Source organism: Haemaphysalis longicornis, unplaced genomic scaffold, assembly GCF_048455015.1.
Source record: "Haemaphysalis longicornis isolate Haplotype H1 unplaced genomic scaffold, Haemaphysalis longicornis Haplotype H1 scaffold_1, whole genome shotgun sequence".
Lineage (NCBI taxonomy): Eukaryota > Metazoa > Arthropoda > Arachnida > Ixodida > Ixodidae > Haemaphysalis > Haemaphysalis longicornis.
Genome location: NW_027526203.1, coordinates 266875985 through 266897696, shown reverse-complemented (window position 1 = coordinate 266897696; position 21712 = coordinate 266875985). Strand labels below are relative to the sequence as shown.

The window sequence follows — 21712 nt, the reverse complement described above, 5'->3', positions numbered from 1 at the left end:
CTGGCCTGAAAAGTCTGCCCTGTTGAACCTCAAAAGTCTGAGCTCTTGAGCATCACAGCCGAGGTAACAAATCAGGAGTATACCTAGGCAAACACGCTTCGAAAGTACTTCCATTGAAGACCTAATTAGCTGAACATCCATTGGTGAATAATGCGTATGCATCTCGTCCTCTCCCTCGCGAACTTGAGGCTTGGCCTGGAGCACACGCCTGGACCATCTCACACCCCACTCGCACACCGTGCCAACCGTGCTTAGCGTTCTGACCATCTCTGTCGTCACGTTTGCTAGCTTTAGCAGCGGCACTAGTTGCTTGTCGCACCTTTTGTTGACCATCAGTACCGCCTTTTCGTCGGCGTCAATTCCAGTGCCTCTTTCCTTGTAGCCTACTTGGCACTGCACCCGGTGCAGAGTCCATTTACGCTGGGACGCCATGCGATGGCAGCCTCAACTGCGCAGAGGCAGTGCCACCGCTGCCAGTTCGGCTTGACATCACCTCTCCACCCGGGCCCCGTTGTTCTCTGCACTTCTGTCGCTCTGTGTCCACGAATGGACGGTGCAAATTTTTGCTGACATGGCCATCTATTGCTCGCGCAATGAAAATGGCTGTTTAAAATGGTTCCGTGGTCACTGGCACATGCGCGCAACATTTCCGGCATGTAGCAATAGGACCGAAACCTTATATCATTTAGGGTACGAGCGATCAAGATAAAGGTTGTCTTTCTCTGTTTTCAGAATAGAGGGGGGCGCTGACACATTGTTCACCTCACCTCTTAATCTGGAATGCCTCTATTAATCTTTAGTGGTTTTGTCGCGATGCTTCGGTAAAATAGGCGTATCGCAAAACATGTACTTGTAACCCCAAGTGGGACAGTGCTGAGCTAAGTGCGCGCGTTCTTTTGCAACCCGATACCTTTTATGCTGTAAAGGCATCCTTGCACCACTAATGTCCCATACTCCTACACGGCAACGCGAGAGCGGTAGCGCATAAGCAACATGTTGCGCAGGGAACGTAATGTCGCAGCAATGTTATATCTGGTGTTTTCTGCCGTGCCAACGAACAATTTCCTCTGTTTGACCGCTCACTTCGCCGCGTTTATTGGGGCTCCAAAACACCTTTGCGTCATAGCGATTATTGACATTCTCTATTGGCAAGGAGCGCGACAACTCACGGCGCTGCTAATAGCGCTCGCGTGACGCTTAAGGGGACTCTCGCATTTGTCGTGTTCTTCACTCCGGCTCGCTCATTGACGTTTCTTTACGTTCGATGGACGTTTGATGCTTGCCCGCACTGAAATTAACGTGCGCAAACTTTTAAATCGTAATATGAGGCTTCCAATTACATAACAAGCTCAATATGTGTTTTGCGATATGGCTGTGCTGTTATCACCATTCCGGTGGAAGCATTGTCTATATCGAAGCGTAGTGAGTCGGAGCTGCTTAATGCTAGAAATATACACGTGCGTCTGTTTCAGTATACAACAATCTTCGAAACCAAGAGAATAAGCCGGTTCCTAGAGCACGGCAATCGTAAATGAGAAAAAACAGGTATTAAGAACAAAAGAAAATCAGGCATTTTTTGAGCCCGTCAGCGCATGATTGTGCCAGAAGGCACTCAAATTCGTTGTGACCGTTTGCAAGCAAAGTGCGACCAAGTTATGTGTAAAGCTGCGGAATGCTCTATAATACTGTAATGGATGCGTTTACATTGTCACAGTATATGTGTGTTTGCGGGCATGCACTACAGGTAGCAAAAAAAATATTTAGTTCAAATAGTCTTCTGTCTTTAGGCGTCTGCAGGTCTTCTGCATACCTGGCTTCTTTCCGTGCAGTACGTATGTTCACCGAGGCCAACCTTAAAAGTATCGAGCCTGGTAACAACAACCGTGGTCTGTTGAAACTCGGAGGCTATGCGCGTACTGGGTGCGGGAGCCACAACCACCTCGTTCATGAAACAATCGTAGCTTCAACCTCACCACCTATTCCCAGATATGCACTAAGGGAAAGAGACTTAGGCATAACACATTTCTTAGTCATTACTATATTTTGTGTCATTAACAAATTATTGCACAATAGTCAATACACAATGTTTAATGGTATTAGAAGCCGGTGCCCATAATTTCTCTCTATGTGCCGTCATTACTTGTTTACGCTATATGCTTTTGTTTTCCCCTATTTCAGAAAAAATATTGTTTGACAAAAATCAATGAATTTTTATAAAGTAAAATGTAAAAAACACTGCAAAATGCTATACTTTTTCAAACCTGGAGCTAATTTTTCATTTTACATAGCCCGAATTGAGAACTGCAAAGATTCAGATATGCGAAATAATAAAACTGAGCTCAACAGACCTAGAAGCATTTTCTTCGATTCAATGAACTTCATCCCAAATTCGGCCATGAATAGTTCTTTACACCATAAAATGCTTAATTACGGGAAGTAGCCCAATTACACCTGGAATGGCTGAATGACGGAAAAGAGCCCTAATAAAGTGCTTGCACACAATAAGCTATTCGTTTCGGTTCTTATTATTCCCGTTGCTGGAAAGCATACTATTTCTAGAATTTGTTCACGAGAATTTCCAACCCTCACCGCTTAACTTTGCATTGTGCCTTAATCATAACCGTGTAAATTTAAAGAGCCGGTTCATTATGGTAACGATGGCTGCGATATAATCCTGCATACGAAATCCATTTCCCAGTGCCCGAGACAACGCTATCTGACTTGTCTATACATTTGCATATATATGCATAAACAAAGCACGTTTCGGGCGTGTTCCGTCCTTGCGGGCAGCCATGACCGAAAGCCGGTCTGCAAGGAAGTGAATGCTATGCAGCCTAAAGCAAATATCCCTATCAGCCTTCTGTTAGCCCCATAAACATCCTTAAACATTTGACTACTACTTTTATCACGGTATGCGAAAATAAAAAGCGTCGTTACAGAAATAACATGCAAATCAACAACGAAATGAGGAACGGTCCATTTTGTCTCCTGCTGTGCTATGAAATTATTGGTGCCTACTGCATGCATGGTGCACAGAATTACACGCTGGCCTGCTGAGCCTTCTTGAAAGCTCCGCAAAAATGCTTTAGGTAAAGCCGACGTGGTTATATACGTACAAGCGAGTTCTGGTCATTTGACTCCATACAAAAGCTAGCAAAGGCGAGTTACCGAGATGTGTTGATAATTACATTGTTGCGGATGCTACCCCAGTATTTGGGACCTTCATAAGTTCATAATATAACTTATACAAATCAATAATACATTTAGATACAGTCACGCATCAAAACTGGCCAGTTAGAGCACAGCTGACGTCAGGAGCCAGGGGATGTTTCGAAGTAATCAAGCGCAAAGTAGTTGATTACGGGGACCTGCGAATGTACTTTCTGAACCCGATTTTGTGAGGGCCGAACACAGGCAACAAGCAGCAATTGTAATGTTCCCATGCTTTTAATGTTCCCAGTTAAAATTTAGTAGAGGCTTTCTAGAGCGTTGGAGAAGTGAGCGTTGGAAGTACATTGTTTTCTTCAAGAGCAGAAACTGTAATCACTTTTGTGTCGGTAGCTCATGTGTAAAGTTCAAGCCGTGGCTGCAGAAGTTCAACGCCGTGTTGCCTACATCCCCTTAGTCGTCCCTACATTTGAGCGCAATCTCAATACCATGCACTGCTGCCAACTTGCCCAACCCTTCTTCCTCTCAGCTGACCTCTCAGCAGCCTTTCAGCAGCCTTTAAGTGATGCTAGCCATTTTATGAGCCTAAATGCGCCGCTAAGCGATATATGCATATGTGTCACTAGTTGTCGTCAGAAAACGGCAGCTGTGGAAAGCTCAGGACCGACTATGACAGGAAATGGACCACGCTCCGCTCAAATTGGCGATGGGCCACGTTCCACACAAGGTGGCCATGTCGGAGATCGAGACGGCAGCAGCACGAGGTTGCGGTAAGCCACAACAGCCGCTCAACGCGCCGCTCTCTTGCAAGGTGTTTGCGCAACGAAGTTACGTCGTTTGGAAGGAACGGGAGGCTGTCCCTAAGTCTAGGGCAAGAGTGGCACACCATTCACTGAAAAACAATTCATGGCCTGTTCATGAAAATTTTGCGGTTGGTGCAGTGAGAATACCCGAGAGCAGTGTCGTACGTAGTGCTCTCCATTCATAGATTTCACCTTACATCTCTCAGATGTGAACATGAGGATCATTTTTTTTTCTTTTTCCAAGGAAGTTTTGACTCATTCACAATTGCCAAAATGTGCCTATATATGAGGCGTTTTCATAATTACTTCGCCAACGTTCCATTTTGACACTGTGGCTGCGCCGTTAAATAAACTACAATATGGCGCTCACGGTCGACGACTGGAAGGCAAACCTGCTTTGGGATAACGTCTAAGCTGCATCCGCGGAGCATGTTTACTATGACACCAGCTGGGAGCCTAACACTTTGGCGTGTGCAAGGTGAGTCATTGTGGGGTACAGCAGGAATTTGTAATGTTCGTCATTAGATGTATGCGGATGAACGCAGGTGTTTAACCTACAGTGGCCAGCGGAGTTCACGGCTGCTCAAGAGTAGGGCAACAGTCGGCTATAGTTGAAAACTTGAACGTACCCACACCCCGCAAGAAGGCCATGAGCCGAGTTTATCGCATTTTATTTTCGGTGAATAGTATTACCCTTGGTCGCTTGACTGGCATAGACACGCCGTAGCGCTCTGAGAGAACCAACATGCACGCTACCCAGTGAAGGCGTCTGCGGTAGAGCAACCTAAGTACACAGCATTTCGGGGCTTGCTCTGATGAGTCCACCTTCAACTCTCTCAAACTCCCCACCTGTAGAGAAAACCACTGAGGGGTGAATACTATGACCCTTACGTCAATTAAGAAGAGAGGGCTATACAGCCGAGTGACTTGACTTCGAGCAGTGAAGCACCCCACCACCCAAAACTAACATCAGGTACCTACTCCTAGTGTCTCGGAATCAGAAACTTGCGTTTGTCCCAGTTCAGCTGCAGCTCGCTTCAAGCAGCTCGTTCCCATCGTTCCTCAGGTGCATAATAAGCCTCAACTCACGCTAGATTTATCCGTAATGTGTGAGCAAAGTCAAGAATAATGATGTACAGTCGTCTTCAGACCACTTTCCGTATGCCTACGACAGGACATGGATTGTAGAGAATCAACCCTAGAGGAATACAACAATTTTTTATCTCCCTTAATTGTCGTGTGCTGAACTGTGATTAAATATGACACACCGGTGTCATATTTAAACACAGGTCACCTGGCGCATACTTGTGGGATCCTTGCATTGACGCCTAACATCTTGACCCCATAGGCGACGGGAAGGACGCGTCCTTTGCAGGGGAAAACAATGCGATGAAGTTGTACCTTAATTCGACGCGCTGAAGTGTTGTTTGTTTAATCAAGGCTGGATACGGTATACGATCTTGCAATGGCTTGATAAGCCAGTTTTGCTAACGTGCGATGACCTCAAGTTTTCATGCCACGCACCAACTTTTAAAGGTGTCAGACATTTGGCGGAAAATGTCAAACTGGCGTGCGATCTTGGCGCTATTAACAAGAACCGAACAACCTACGAATGTCACTGGTGTATGCCAGATGGGCCTGGTTTCCACAGGAACTCCGGTTCAAAGCCCGTATTTTTTTTTTCGTGCGTTATGCGCATTCTGTAGGGGTATGCTTAGAAAAAGCCGGTGTGCTGTTTGGGAACCCTATCCCACAACAGCACCGGCCTCTTGACGAGAAGCGAAGGGCGGAGGAACATTTGTACCGCCTTCAGTGCACTCCGAAGGGGGAAGGAGTTCAGGAGCTGAGCGACGCTCAACGCCGCACCCTCTGTTTGGGTGTGCAGCAGGCGCGTAGCCGTCTGGGACGGAAAACGCCAGACTTGGCTGCCGCGACTGGGGGGCGTAGAGGATGCGTGAGAGACTGACCTTTGCGCTGACGCTGCAGACCGCTAGCAGAAGCGCGAAGAGGAGCAGCAGTCGCTGGTGCCACCCGCCGTTCAGCCCCATGCTGCCTCGGGCGCCCTTCCGCAGCACTGGACAAGGGAGGACAGGGAGGAAGGTCAGAAGCGCCGAACTTCCCTGCACCGTTCACTACACCGCTCCTGCCGGTGTGATGCACAGTGATTCGAACGTCAAGGTGGCTGAGAACATGCCGTAAAAAACGACGCCATCTTTGCTCTTACAGCTCGAGCGTTTAAACGGCGCCCCTCACCAAAGTCAAAGCCGCATAAACCATCTAAAAACTTGAAAATAATACTTCAACGGTTACAACAGTAAAAATAATAGGTTATTTTTTTAACGAGCGTGCCCGCTTTAACAACGACGACCGGCAATAGTTTATTGTAGGGGATACTTTCTCCTGCGTCTCCATCGCCGGTGTTTTGGCTAATGCGCGGCCGAGCACATCAAATGCGTCGGCCGGCTTGGAAGTTCTAGGGGTTCCGTAAAATTTGTCCGCGAAAAGATTTATCCGCAGCAGCTAACTCTGCGCAGCACAGAAACCCCCGGTTTCCGTGCTGGGAAAAACCAGGGGTATTTACTTTCGGCACGTGTAACCGCCTGCTACCAACTTCTCCAATTATTCTGCTTGATCACACTCGGTGGCTCATTTTAGTCCCCCTTACATATCTGGACGTCCCAGAGGTCAGCCTGTTCGGGGGTAAGGCCATGGAGACCGGTTCCGTGAGGCACAAGAGGCGGAAGAAGATTTCAAGCGTAATTAGCAACACGAAAAACGTACCAGAACACCTAAGCTCTCTCTCTCTCTCTCTCTCTCTCTCTCTCTCTCTCTCTCTCTCTCTCTCTCTCTCTCTCTCTCTCTCTCTCTCTCTCTCTCTCTCTCTCTCTCTCTCTCTCTCTATCTATCTATCTCTCTCTCTCTCTATCTATCTATCTCTCTCTTCTCTCTCTCTCTCTCTCTCTCTCTCTCTCTCTCTCTCTGATGCAGTGCACGCGGAAGCATCAGTGTCCAACTGCCGCACGTGTCCTATCATTATCATCATCATTCTGTTTCCTTTGCACCATTTTCCTCTTCTCTCCGTGGACAATACCCACTGGTACGTCTCTACACATGCTCAATGTTATGCAGCTATAACGCTGAGCTTTACGTTGCGCCAAGCTACGGCAAACTTATTGTACGTCAAGATACGGGTGCTGATTGATTGATTGAAGACACGTTTATTCCATTTTCTTGCGCTTGAGCGCTGCTATGGATAGATGGGTCGGTAGGGGATTGGTAGGGAAGGGGAAAGAGGGAAAGGATAATGGCGCCATTCACTGCGTCAGCGGCCTGGACGCAACACTATGGTCGCCTGGAGTCATAGCCACCGTACTGTCCTGCGCGTCGCCACAAAGCCGGTCGCCAACAACTGGTGCTGCGGGGTCCAACAGAAAAAGCAGCAGGGCGCGTCACAAGCTAGTAGCGTACTTAGCAGGAGCTTTTGGTGGCGGACAGGACCAGGACTGGAGAGACGTGGGCCAGGGTCCAAGTCTCACGTTGGTGAGGGCACAATACCGAGGAATACTGCAGCGGGGGCAGTCCCACACTAGATGTTGTAGGTCTGCCCTGGTATGGCCAGTGCTGCAGGTGCTCGGGACACTGGGAGCGGCCCACGGCGATGAAAACGGTGGAGCAAAAACGGTGTGAGCAGTGTTCCCGTCTGAATCCGTCGGATGATCACAGTTTCCCGCCATGAGAACTCACGGGAAGGAACTGCAGGGATCTGGAGAGGGTTGGCCATGGCTACGAGGTAAGCTGTCCGGCGCGTTTGGCTAAGCTGCCGTTCAGCCGTGGGATCGGCTTCTTCTTGAGGGACGGGCAAGGACGCCGTAGCCACGAGTGGGGAGGGGCTCCGAGCTAGCACGGAGAGTAAATTTGCGCCTGCTAGTCGGTGCACTTTCTCATTTCCAGGGATGCCGCAGTGTGCTGGAACCCAGTGAAGTGTGAAGCCGTTACCCGATGCCCAGAGTTTCAGAACGTTGCGGCGAATGACTTCGGTGACGGAGCTCGTGAACTGCGCATAGGCACAGGCTCGATACGCTGCCTGTGAGTCTGTGTACACATGGTGATGTACAGGGGAGCTTGTTAGGTCTTCCTGGAGAGCTGCGTCGAGATAGTCACAGATAGCGTGCAGTTCAGCTTGTGTGCTGTGGGCCGGAGTGACACCGACGTGGTGACGGCGACCTTGAAGTCCAGTAGTTTCGTCGAACCAGGCCGTGGCGTACACAATGTGCGAGTCTACCGTAGTGGACATGGCCACGTCCGTGTAGATGACACGCTCGTGCCTAAATGCCACCTGTGTGGAGCGGGCGTGACGTTTCGCATGGGCTGCTCTTCGACCGCCATGATGAGGTCCCATGTGGACGGGTAGTGGCTTGCCATCTGTAATGGTAATGTACTCCCACGGAGGTGTGCGTCGCGGGAGTAATGGTAGACAACTAGTGTTATAGCCCAGACGGCGAAGGGTGTCACGGCCAGCCTCTGTCGAACGAATCCGGACTTCTTGCGTGTTCCGGTGCGTGTCTGTAATCTCGGACAAGTCGTTAATAAGGCTGAAGCTCTTCAGCGCTTCGAGGCGGGTGTAGCGGGGAAGCCCCGTGACAATGCGTCGTGCTTCGTTGAGCAGCCTTTCGAGTGCAAGCTTCTGGGTGCGATTGACCGGGTGGTAAGATGGTTGAGGACGTTAAAGCTGAAGGCTTAACGTTAGGCCTAACTTCGGGCCGACACATATCTCCACCTTCTCACTTCTCTCTCTCCAATTGGCGGGGTAGCGCCGTACAATCGCAGGTTTCAAGTTGATGCTGCATGATGGCGCTACTAACGCCCGCCCGTAAAACGCCGCATTCGAGATAGCTTATCTTTCTCGGAGCGCCTCCCGATCGTGCCGTGGCGAAGCTATAATTGTGCCAAATTTCTTCGCTGTAAACAATTCGGTAATCGCGGCATGGTGCGCGCAGTTCTACCCATTCCTGGCCCATCCGCTACTTGGGTATGTGCCAGGTTTTGGGATGCGGGCAAGTCCCTCGTTTTCTTGGAACCAAATGACCATCTAGATGAGTTCAGCAACCAACTAAACGGCATATTCGCTCCGTGATCGAACGGAATCGGCCCCTGGAGGCGGAGTAAGAAACCGCTCCTATATATATAGTGTGGATGCCGCTTACACGTCGGCCGCTTGTTCACGTTGCGCACGACGAAAGACGCGCGCTGGCCACGAAAAAAATAATAATTATGACTGCTTGTGTGGCAGTAAGCAATGGCCTGGTAGCCTCTATTTGTGGATTTTATCGAGGAACATAATAATCAGCGGCCGTCTTGGGATTGCGCGCGCGATCCTCCGTCGCCTGGGCATAGTGTGCAGGATGTCTAAAGAGTTTCGTTGTTTAACACCCTTCCTGAAACTGTACTCCACAGTGTGTACGTAGTCCCTTGCTCTAGTATGCATCGGTTGTATGGAACGGCGCGTGCAGATTTAACAGCGTGGCTATTGATACAGTGCAAAATACGTTCCTGTCGATACTTAGACATCGCTTCCCTCGCGAGTATCACCGTCTTGATTCAGGTCCACAGAACTCGCGAGTGCTGCCTGATCTAAAGGCTAGACGGTATACACGAGACCTATCATTCCTTTTTAATCTAATACGTGGTCAAATTAACAGTGCTGATCTTCTTTTTCAGTTACATCTAACAGTTACTCTAAAAACCACAAGAAAATGTCATCCTTTACGTACTCTCAGCGCCTGTAACAGACACTCTCCGCTGTTCCGGCTGCAGAGCACGTAACCTCTATTCTGCTGACATAGATATTTTTAACAGCTCACTTTATCAGTTTAGTTCATACATTAGGAGTACTATCACTCACTTAGACACTCGCACATAATGTCCTCCATAGAAACGTACTGTATATTTCTCTCTTCTGTAGCAATCAATTCATCTTTTTACTTTTAGTTTCACGCTTGTAATGCTGCCTGCTTCTTATGTTTTCGCGCTCTCTGCAAAGTATTCTGCCCACAGAATTTTATTTTGTTCATGTTAAAGATTGATTTACAAGTTTACATGTCGGTCTGTGTCATAGAGATGTTCGTTTATGCGTGCAGTGTATATTACCAAATGTGTTGTAGTGTTTTCTACTTAAACGTTGTTCATATACAGTGTCAAGGATGCTTCACTTCTTTCTCTTTTTTCTTATGTCGTCCTATAATTGTCAAAGTTCTGTTTTACTTGTTATCTCCCTGTATTGTCTGCACTTTATCTTTACGTGTCTTGTCTTCGATTGCCCTCAAATCGTTTGAACTTATATCCGTCTGAGCGCCAGCATTAAGGCATCAACGCTGTTCCTGGACACAACACATAACCATTATTATTATTGTTATTATTATACCACAAGCATATTATACCACAGTTAGCTTCTGTTGCCTGGAACGGCATCTCCAAATCTAGTAGTGAATTAATAGAACGTGTGCAGAAGAAGTTTTTATCCATATTTAAGCACCGTCATCACAATCACAGTTTTCATCTTGATTCTGAATTACCCATAGTTCCTTCCCTCCATTCCTTGAACTACAGACGTATGCGTGCATACCTTACATTTCTTCACAAAATTGTTCATGGTGACCTTTCTTGCGCACCCCTGCTTAACTGTATGGAGTTTAGGGTACCACAAAGGCCCACCAGGTCGCATCGCCCGTTCTTGACCGCTGCGCGCAACTCCAATCATTCTCCTGTGCGCAGAATACAGAATTGTTACAACCGCTTCTTTGAACGCCTTGACATCTTTCAGAAATCCTTTACAATTTACCGTACAGCGCTGTTGAATACAGTATGTTAAACATCTATGATATGTCTGTCGTTCTTTTTTTTTTCTCTGGAATTTGGTTTTTCTGCGGTTGTGTCTATCCAACTGATAGTTGCCTATTTTTGAAACTGTTTACTGTCATTTGTTCGTCTTATCATTTGTCTCTACACTCTTGCCGTTGTTTTTGTTGTATTACTGTCAAACTTTGTTGCTCTGCCTGTCGTGTGGCCTTTACGACGGGCAGAGCAACATAGGCATCTTCTTTTTTTATTTTTTTACCTGTACCCAGGCTCCGCCTGTGCTTTATTTCTGTCATTTTCACTACTTCAATTTGTCTGTGTCTTGTCGCTTGTTTGTTTCTTGCTATATGTTTCTTGTATTTTGTTTTTATGTAACTATCCGTGCGCCAGCACTCAGGCCTCTGGCGGTTCCTGGTAAATAAACATGATTGATTGATTGATTGATTGATTGATTGATTATTATTACTAGTATTAATTTTATTATTATAAATTTAATTTCATCCTCTGTAGTATTCGACTTTATTGTTTTTCACTCACCCACCTTCTTTCCTGGCTGTTTATCTGTCAGCCGCTGATGTATTTTAATGCGGCCTTTTTCTTTTTTTTTCCCTCTCAGTGCGCCAGCACGAAGGCTTCGGCTGTTCCTCGGCACTTTAATAAAGGTTGATTGATTATTATTATTATTATTATTATTATTATTATTATTATTATTATTATTATTATTATTATTATTATTATTATTATCATGCGCCATAATGATGGCGCATGATGGCGCCCAGTAAGGACAAGTGCCTCCTCTGCTGCCTCGCTTTCTTCGGCAGGCAGGCGTTTTTTCGATGTTCTGCGTGTAAACGCCGTGCGCACGGAAAGTGCATTGTTCTTCCGGACGAGGAACTGCAGCGTTTGATCTGCGGTGAGCAGCCGTTCGTCTGCAATCTGTGTGTGGCCGCGGCGTCACCCGCTAGGCCTAGCGACCCCGGTGACCAAACCAGCGAAGACGGTGAGCCAGCGAACATCCCGGCCAAACGAGTGGCGTCCCCTGTCGGAGCAAGCTTCAACCCTTCGGCGGACCTACGCGCAGAGGTAGCGGCTTTGAAGAATCTCCTGTCCGAAGCCTGCGACAGCCTCTCTTTTCTTGGGGATGTTGTCACCGAGTTGCGCGAGGAGAACCGGCTTCTTCGACGGGACAACGTGGCTGGGCTTGCCCATCAGGCTGCAATCGTCGCGTCCCTGCGTGAGGAGGTTCGCTGCCTGCGAGGGGAGCTCGCCCGTCCGCCGTCTTCCCCGCCTGCGTCCCCGAAGCCTGCTAGCCGTTCCACGCTACCGGTGACGTCACCGCACTGCGGTCTCCCCATGAGGTCGTCGTTCGCCGTAGCTGCCGCCGGTGCAGCGGGCGAGGGCGGCCCCCTCCTGTCCTCGACGAACGCTTCGGCATTCTTAGAACGCTCCAGCGGTCAACCAGGTGCGGTGTTGAGTGATTTGAGTTCCCCATCGGACTGCCCTTTGCCTCCGCCTCTACGGTCCGACACTGCGAGTAATGGCCCGCCGGTGAACTTAGTGAAGAAAAGAAGCCCTCCTCGCGTTGGTGCATCGGAAGCTTCTGAGTTGGTTGTGGTGCGCCGACCGCCGAGCTCCAGGGCCATCTTTGTTTCGAAGTTGTCGGCTAACACTACATCTGGGCAACTGTTGGCCCACTTGTCGAATGTGCAAGTCACGCCATTGTCATGCAAACGCCTTAAAACCAAGCATGACTCCTATTCTTCTTTTTGTGTAACTGTTGACGCAGAGTGTTTCAGGCGCCTGTGCGACCCGTCTATGTGGCCAAAGGGCTGCCTCTTCAAGCCGTTCCAAGGCAAGCTCCACCCTGGCATGGTGCACAGCTGTGAAACTTCTGAGAATGACCAGTAAGAACGACACTCTCGACATCTATTATCAAAATGCTCGGGGTCTACGTACTAAGTCCTCCGAATTTCTTAGAAATGTTGTGTGCTCCAAATTTTCTACTATTGTTATTACTGAAACTTGGCTTTGCGATGATATCTCATCTTCCGACTATTTTCCTCCGACCTATGAAATTTTTAGAAGTGACAGAAAGTTAACTGGGCCCAAGCAAAAGGGTGGCGGTGTTCTCATTGCCATCGATCGCTCAGTGCAATGCGTGCGGCGTGCAGACCTCGAGACTGAGGAATCAGTCTGGCTTGAGGTAGGCCTCAAGAGGGGCGAGAAGCTGCTCATCGGTGCATTCTATATAACCCCGGATATTTTACCTGCTGAATATAATCTAAAGCTCACATCTATTGAAAATGTTTCCAATTCACACTCCAACCATAAGCTAATTATACTTGGGGACTTCAACACCCCAGGTATTCACTGGAACAGTCTTTCATTTCAGCATAAAAACCATTATGCAGTGCAGAAATGCACCATGTTATTAGATTTTCAATCATTCACCTCCTTGCAGCAGTTCTGCCACATAGAAAACTTCTGTGGTAATGTCCTAGATGTGTGCTTCTCGAACTTGAAAAACGTAGAAGTGTGTGCCTCCGAAATATCTCTTGTACACCCCGACAAGTTTCACCCCCCTCTTATTGTCTCTGTCTCTGTCGCTGCCCAGCATTGCTATGGTGGTGTTGACGATTGTGCAGTCCCGCGATATGCTTTCAAGCGTGGAGATTATGTTGGGCTCTATCACTTTTATTCATCTGCTGAATGGTCTAGTGTTTTTGATGTCAATGATGTTGACGAACAGGTTCGACGTTTTACCGAAATTGTCAGGAGTGGCATGGAAAAGTACATCCCTTGTTATATGCCTGTTCATTCCAAATTTCCCCATTGGTTCTCTAAAGAACTTCGAAGTTCGCTTAAACTTAAGGACAGCGCCCACAAAAAGGCCAAGCGTTCTGGGCTCGACAAGTGGAAAGCGGAGTTTAGTCGGTATCGCTCACTTTGTAAAAGCCTCTACCGGCGTGACCACCAGCTCTATATAGAGTCGTTAGAGGCTTCTGCGTCTCAGAAACCGGCTGACTTCTGGAGGTATGTACGCGGCCGTTCTAAGGAGTCTAAAGAACACATTAGCCTGCTTAATTCCGATGGGGAACAGGTTGAGGATGTCGCCACTAGCTTTGCTCAGTACTTTCATTCTGTCTTTCAATTGCCAGATGGTCACGACGAACGCCTATCGTTTAATAATACAGTCAAACCTCGATATATCGAACACGGGTATATCGAATTATTGCCTATATCGAACACTTTCTATATAACGCGGAAAATCACATGCATTTTTAATTTTTTATTTCGAACTGGGAGGGACATGAAATGGGTATATCGAACTCCGCCACCTCAGACTGCCCAGACCGCTCGCGCTCTGTTGACAGGCGGCGAGCTATCCCGCAGTACCCTCAAGGATAGCGGTGGCGCGATGGGCGTTCCCGACTGCTGTGCATCGGTGGCACCGAAGCAGAATTGGACGGTGCAAAAGAAGAATGCGAGCTTGAAGAAACCTGGGGCCAGCTGGAGCACTTTGTTGGTGCTGAGCGACGCAACATGTGCATTGATGACTTTGTTGGCGGTGACGACAGCACCGGAACGACAGCGGAGTTGACGGATGTGGGGATCCTAGCGGATGTTACTGCGGAGCGCACAAACGAAGACGCTGCCGAGGTTGTACCCGCAAGCGCTGGTAGTGCCCCGCTCCCGACTTCGACCGAGGCTTCAGCGGTTTTGGCCCTACCGCACCGCTACCGCAGCGCTATAGATGGCACCAGCCTGTCGCTTGTGGAACGTTTGGAATACGTTGAGGAAGTCGTGTATAACACGCCTGGCTACCCTGCTGCAGTACTATAAGCCAAAAAAATAAATACTTTGAAGCACCGAGTGATTATTTACTCCACAATGCGTTCATTTATTGATTTGTACCAGTTTATGACGCGTTTTTTACGTGATATTATATATCGAATTCTGGTTATATCGAACTATTTCGCGGGCACCGCGCTGTTCGATATATCGAGGTTTCACTGTATGTCTAATTTTAGTACACTTATGTTCGATGAAAAACTTGTCAATGATAGCCTTAAACGGATGAAACCGTCATTTTCCTGTGGTGCAGACGGAATTCCAGCAGCCCTCATGAAGGTTTACGGCAACATTTTTGTGCCTGTCTTAACTTCCATTTATAATAACTGTTTACTTTTCGGCAAATTTCCTCGTGCATGGAAGATTGCTCGAATTTTTCAATATTTAAGTCTGGTGATAAGTCAGCCGTTACCAACTATCGCCCAATCTCACTCCTTTGTGTCGCCTCAAAACTCTTTGAGTCAGCTCTGCACAACGTTCTTGCTGCCTGCGTCAAGAACGTTCTGATACAAAATCAGCACGGCTTTTTCTCGGGTCGATCGACGGTTACAAATCTTGCAAGCTTCATGACTCAGGCTTCGGCTGCAGTTTGTGAAAACGGCCAGTTGGATGTTATCTATTTTGACCTCAGTAAGGCGTTTGATGTAGTGAACCATAAATTATTAATTAACAAGCTTACTATGTCCGGTGTTGATGCAAGCCTTGTTGCCTTGTTGTCCAACTATCTCCTTGACCGGTCCTTTTACGTAGATGTAAACTTCAAAAGGTCTAGTGTTTACACTGCAACGAGTGGTGTACCTCAGGGTTCTGTGCTGGGTCCACTATTGTTTTCTGTCTTTATCAATGATGTGTCAACAGTGTTAACAAAATCTTCATTTCTTCTCTATGCTGATGATGTAAAACTATTTAGGCACATTAGCAGTTTTCAGGACTGCTGTGCCTTGCAGAGGGATGTGTCGGAATTATCGGTCTGGTGCAGCAAAAACGGTCTAATTTTAAATCCAGCTAAAACAAAGGTTGTCACGTACAGCCGGAAAACCCATCGTCTACTGTTTTCCTACAGTATAGAGGGAGCTCCTTTGCAAAGGGTTGAGGAGATTAGGGACCTCGGAGTTCTTTTCGACAGTACCCTCTCTTTTTCTTCTCATATTAGGCTCATCACCCGGCGAGCGCTCCGAAGTCTTGGAAATGTGTGTCGGATTACAAAGGAATTCTCTTCTCCAGATCCATTTCTAATGCTATACAATGCAATATGTATCCCCCAGTTAGAATATGCTTCTGTTGCCTGGAACGGCATCTCCAAATCTAGTAGTGAATTAATAGAACGTGTGCAGAAGAAGTTTTTATCCATATTTAAGCACCGTCATCACAATCACAGTCCGGGTCCTGATTCTGACTTACCCATAGTTCCTTCCATTCCTTCGTTGACCTGCAGACGTATGCGTGCAGACCTTACATTTCTTCACAAAGTTGTTCATGGTGACCTTTCTTGCGCGGACCTGCTTAACTGTTTAGAGTTTAGTGTTCCACAGAGGCCCACCAGGTCGCATCGCCCTTTCTTGACCGCTGCGCGCAACTCCAATCATTCTCCAGTGCGCAGAATACAGAATTGCTACAACCGCTTCTCTGAACGCCTTGACATCTTTCATAGCTCCTTTACAATTTACCGTACTGCGCTGTTGAACACAGTATGTTAAACATCTATGATATCTCTGTCGTTCGTTTTTCTTTTTTTTTATTTCTGAAATTTGGTTTCTCTGCGGTTCTGTTTAACCAATATAGTTGCCTGTTTTTGAAACTGTTTACTTATCATGCTTGTCTTACCATTTGTCTGTATACTCTTGTCATTGTTTTTGTCGTCTTACTGTCAAACTTTGTTCTCTGCTTGTTGTGTATTCATTACAATAAGCTGAGCCACAAAGGCATCTTCTTTTTTTTCTTTTTTACCTGTACCCAGGCTCCGCCTGTGCGTTATTTTTGTAATTTTCGCTACTTCAATATGTGTGTGTCTTGTCGCTTGTTTGTTTCTTGCAATATGTTTCTTGTATTTTGTTTTCATATAACTATCCGTGCGCCAGCACTCAGGCCTCTGGCTGTTCCTGGGCACGTAAATAAACATGATTGATTGATTGATTGATTGATTATTATTATTATTATTATTATTATTATTATTATTATTATTATTATTATTATTATTATTATTATTATTATTATTATTATTATTATTATTATTATTATTATTATTATTATTATTATGTACTATGCTATACTTGTGTAGTCAACTCTTCATACATCTCTTCGCCCGGGCCACTTAAAGAGATGTATGAAGAGTTGACTACACAAGTATAGCATAGTACATACAACGATTACGCCCGCAGCACTAACATATATGAACATATGAACAACATATGAACAACATATGAACACTAACATATATGAACATATATGAACAACATATATGAACAAATGAGAACAGACTCTGTGAAAACAACATACACATGCGGAAAATAACTGAAGAACACGAGAACTGTCGAAATGAAGTTAGTGCGCCGGGCTGTTAGCCGTGGCGCACTAACTTCATTTCGACAGTTCTCGTGTTCTTCAGTTATTTTCCGCATGTGTATGTTGTTTTCACAGAGTCTGTTCTCATTTGTTCATATATGTTGTTCATATATGTTCATATATGTTAGTGTTCATATGTTGTTCATATGTTGTTCATATGTTCATATATGTTAGTGCTGCGGGCGTAATCGTTGTATGTACTATGCTATACTTGTGTAGTCAACTCTTCATACATCTCTTTAAGTGGCCCGGGCGAACCAAATGTTATAGAAACAAATATGTTTCTATAACTTATCAGTTTATGTGAATAGTTACAAACATTTCCTGTACTTTGTTTCATACGTTTTTGTGTAATTGATGCTTCAGCCGATTGCTATGGTCATTGTACGCTGTGTTCGTGCAATGTACAATAACTTCGTATAATGTAGTTTGGATGCCACTTTTAATTTTTTCTCTGTGGTATTTCATTCACCCACATTTTTTTCCTGGTTTTATATGTGTCAGCCGCTGATGTATTTCAATGCGGCATTTTTTCTTTTTTTTTTCTCAGTGCGCCAGCACCAAGGCTTCGGCTGTTCCTGGGCACTATAATAAAGGTTGATTGATTGATTGATTGATTATTATTATTATTATTATTATTATTATTATTATTATTACCCCCGCGCCTGCGAAGTCCCCGATGGTTGTTCCATTTGAAGCTTCCGTGATCCCCTCAACCTCCGACAACCCCTCGCCCTCCGACACGCCTCGAGACACCGAGACCAGTCCTGCTTGCCCTACGCCGCCAGCTCGTCAATCCCCTTCGGAGCAACGCGTTGACGATCCTGCCCGACCCCCTTTGACAACAATTGCCACAAAGGGTTAAAAGAATACAAAGAAGGGAAACACGCCTGCATTCCTTGGAGCCATGGAGTCGTGTGCATTGTCGGTGGTTGAGCGGCCGCAGCGTCAAAGGGCACTATTTGTTTCAAAGTTGAGCCCTGACACTGCCACTGCTGACCTCAAGAAGCACATCGAATCTCAAAATATTTCTCCCCTTTCCTGTCGGCGGCTGAAAACAAAATATTTGTCGTACTCCTCATTCTACGTCATGGTTGACGAAGAAAACATGAAGCGTCTGAACGACCCCTCAATGTGGCCGCGTGGCTGCATTTTCAAGCCATTCCGTGGGATTCTACATGATGATATGCTCCATCCTTTGACAGTGAAGGTGTGTAATTTGGACATCTTTTGCCAATACGCTCGTGGTCTACGAACTAAGCCAACTGAATTCTTCGCTAATGTTATTTCGTCTTCGTTTCCTGTCATTGTGATTACCGAAACTTGGCTGTGCAATGATATTCCCTCTTCAGACTATTTTCCATCAAGTTACAACACCTTCCGCAGTGATCGTGACTTCAGTGCAACCAAACAAAAAGGTGGTGGCGTACTTATGGCTGTAGATAATTCTCTGAGATCTGTTCGCCGAAGTGACATTGAAACTGTTCCTGGATCAATATGGGTCGAAATTAGCCTTGATCGCTGCGAAAAATTGTTGATTGGGTCCTTCTATGTGCCGTCTAGCATTACCCCAATCTCTTTTAATGACATCATCTCTTCCATTGAAAATGTCATAGCTTCACATAGGAAGCACCGGATTGTTGTTATTGGTGATTTTAATACCCCGGGTATCGACTGGAGAACACTTAAAGGGACACTGAAGTGAATTTGTCAAGCTCCCGTTTTTGCTTGCACTGTGTAGACTGGCTCAAATTAGCACACTTTTCATCGTTTATCCGGTTGACAAAGCGGTAATTATTTTACAAAGCGCGAAAGAAGAAAAACTACCATGCGCGGTTTGCGGCGGCCGCACAAACTAAGCTGTGACGTTGGGAGGAGGGGGCGCCGTGATTGGACGATGCCCAAGGTTAGCAATCAAACAAGTTTCGGTTTCGGTTTCAGTTCTGTAAAACAACATGTTTGACATCCGATGGCGTCGTTGGATGGGCATTCTCAATATCCCAGTTATCGTAGTACCGCGCTTCTGCCATGTTGTCGGCTGTAAAATGCATAAGATAAGCCTCCCAGGACGGCTTGGAATCGTATACCATTCACTATCTGAGGCCTACGCAGTGCATGAACGCCCTCCGCGTCCCCGCAGACGCTCAAATGCATGCGCTTTTCCCCCATATTTGGAGCTTGCCTCGCTCATGCCTGTATCGTAAAAAGCATGTTCGCACCAGGCCAAGGGTCTGTTGATTTTGGCCTGTGCCCACTGCCCGCAAGCAGTCGGTGCTTATGGCAACAGCACGCCAACGAGAACTCGCTAGCGCGGCAGTGCCAGCCTGCGCGAGTTCTGTGGACTAGTTCGTGGAGCAATGAACGTTGCGGCCCAAAAAAAGGTGAACTCAGTATAGAAAACATCGGCGAAAAACGAAAAAGGTAAATCATTAAAAAAAAGCATGTACCCGCGGCGATTCGAACTTGTGACTGGCAAAACACTTGCGGTGACATACCTAGCGCACCAGACGGCTAGGCCATAGGGGGCCGCTGGCGGTGATGGAAAATATCAGGTATATAATGTATAACCAGTTTACACTTTTATTTAGTTTTAGTATTTCAAGCAGCTTAGGTGACTATTTGTTGTATTGCGCTCGTGCAGTAAGCGTCCCCCGAGTTTCCACAATAGCTCACGTCTAGCAATTGCATTTCGTAGACGGGAAAGCGTTCGCAGATGCGTAGTCGTGCTCCTGACCGCTCTGCTTGTTCGCCCAGCGCAAAAAAGTGCTTCCCGCACCCTAGTTTTACGCTGTACGGTAAAAATATCAGTTGATTTTATTTCCTTAGTACCTATATTGACTTCGCTCACTCTTCTCCCCCTTCAAGAGGCCTTATATTTTCCTACTGGCGTACCAGTCAGCGAAGCGCCGCATGTGCGCTTGTGCAACGCTTGTGTGAAGCGACCTTGACTTGGAGCTAGATACAGTGTGCAAACTAACGAAGTAAAGAAAGGCGCATTCTTCTATTCCCAAACGTGTTGTGGCTTAGTTTCAACTGATCGAACGAATTGCGACGACCCGTCGGCGGCCGGCGGACTAAACGGTGGGCCGTCTGACTCGGTCGCGGAAGGTCGGCGAGCCGTGCAGTAGCGCAGCCAATTGTCAGCTCCTCTCCTGCTGACGTCACACGAAAACGCTACAGAAAATGGGTGAGCGTAAAGAGAGGAGGACAGCATTTTCGAATTGATTTTTCTACTAAATAAATTCGCGTAAACGCGCACAGAGTGGTCGAAACAGGGCCCAGGGACTCCGGACTACAGTTTGCGCTCGTAATCCCGCATTGTTTACAAATCACTTCAGTGTCCCTTTAAATATTCTCATTACCATCAATACATAGAGAATAAGTGCGGCCTGCTATTAGATTTTCTTGCTTTTAATTCCCTTCAACAACATAATTCTATTGCCAACCCTTGCGGTAACATATTATATCTGTGTATTTCGAACAATCAGCCGATTGAAGTGTCACTCTCTGACGTTTTTCTTGTTCGTCCCGATAAATTTCACCCACCACTTAAACTAACACTCTCTCTGTCAGGGGAAAAACAGAGCTTTCAAAATAACATCAACAAATCGCCTAGATTTGCTTTCAAAAGAGGTGACTACGTTGGCTTACACCGTGAGTTATCCTCCATTGACTGGTCTATGGTAACTGAAAAAACCAATGTTGATGACCAAGTAGATCAGCTTACGGAACTTATCTTAAGCAGTATGCGCAAATATATTCCACAATATACTCCTAAACTCCATAAATATACCCCCTGGTTCTCGTCTGAACTTATAAGTGCTCTAAAGCATAAAGATCGCGCACACAGAAAGCTTAAAAGCACTCCATCTCTCGAGCACAAGGAAGATTTCCGATGCTTTCGAACTCTCTGTAAACGCCTATATAAACGGGATCACAGTTCATATATTGCACACTTAGAAAAAAGCGCCTCTGACAGGCCGGCTGAGTTCTGGAAGTATGTACGCAAACGGTCTAGCAAAAGTGAAGAGCCTTTAATACTACTGGACTCCAATGGAACAGAAATACAAGCTGTCGCTGACTGTTTTGCCACGCAGTTCTCTTCCGTTTATAAAGCCTCTGACTCTAGCACTACTATCGAACAACATTTGGAAATCAACACACCCAATGCTCTGTCGCTAGATGAAAATCTCATCAGCGAATGCATTAAGCGCTTGAAACCATCCTTATCATGTGGTCCAGATGGTATCCCCTCAGCCATACTAAAAGCTTATAGCAGTATATTGGTCCCAGTACTGACTAGCATATTTAATAACTGTCTGATTACTTCCAAATTTCCTAGCATGTGGAAAATTGCTCGTGTTTTTCCAGTATTTAGGTATGGCTCTAAAACTGATGTCTCGAATTATCGACCGATTTCTCTTCTCTGTGCCATGTCAAAGATTTTTGAGCTGGCCCTTCACCACATACTG

General features: G+C 46.4%; 1 protein-coding gene across 2 annotated transcripts in view; it reads right to left on the bottom strand.

Moving 5' to 3' along the window:
* The window catches only part of LOC144145473 (follistatin-related protein 5-like), a 481029-nt gene that overhangs the window by 395181 nt on the left and 64136 nt on the right, over positions 1-21712 (bottom strand). For both annotated transcript variants that reach the window (XM_077677106.1, XM_077677115.1), the window contains exon 2: positions 5939-6045. In XM_077677106.1, the coding sequence (XP_077533232.1) occupies positions 5939-6019 (81 nt within the window). In that variant the 5' untranslated portion in view covers positions 6020-6045. The remainder of the gene's footprint in view (positions 1-5938; positions 6046-21712) is intronic.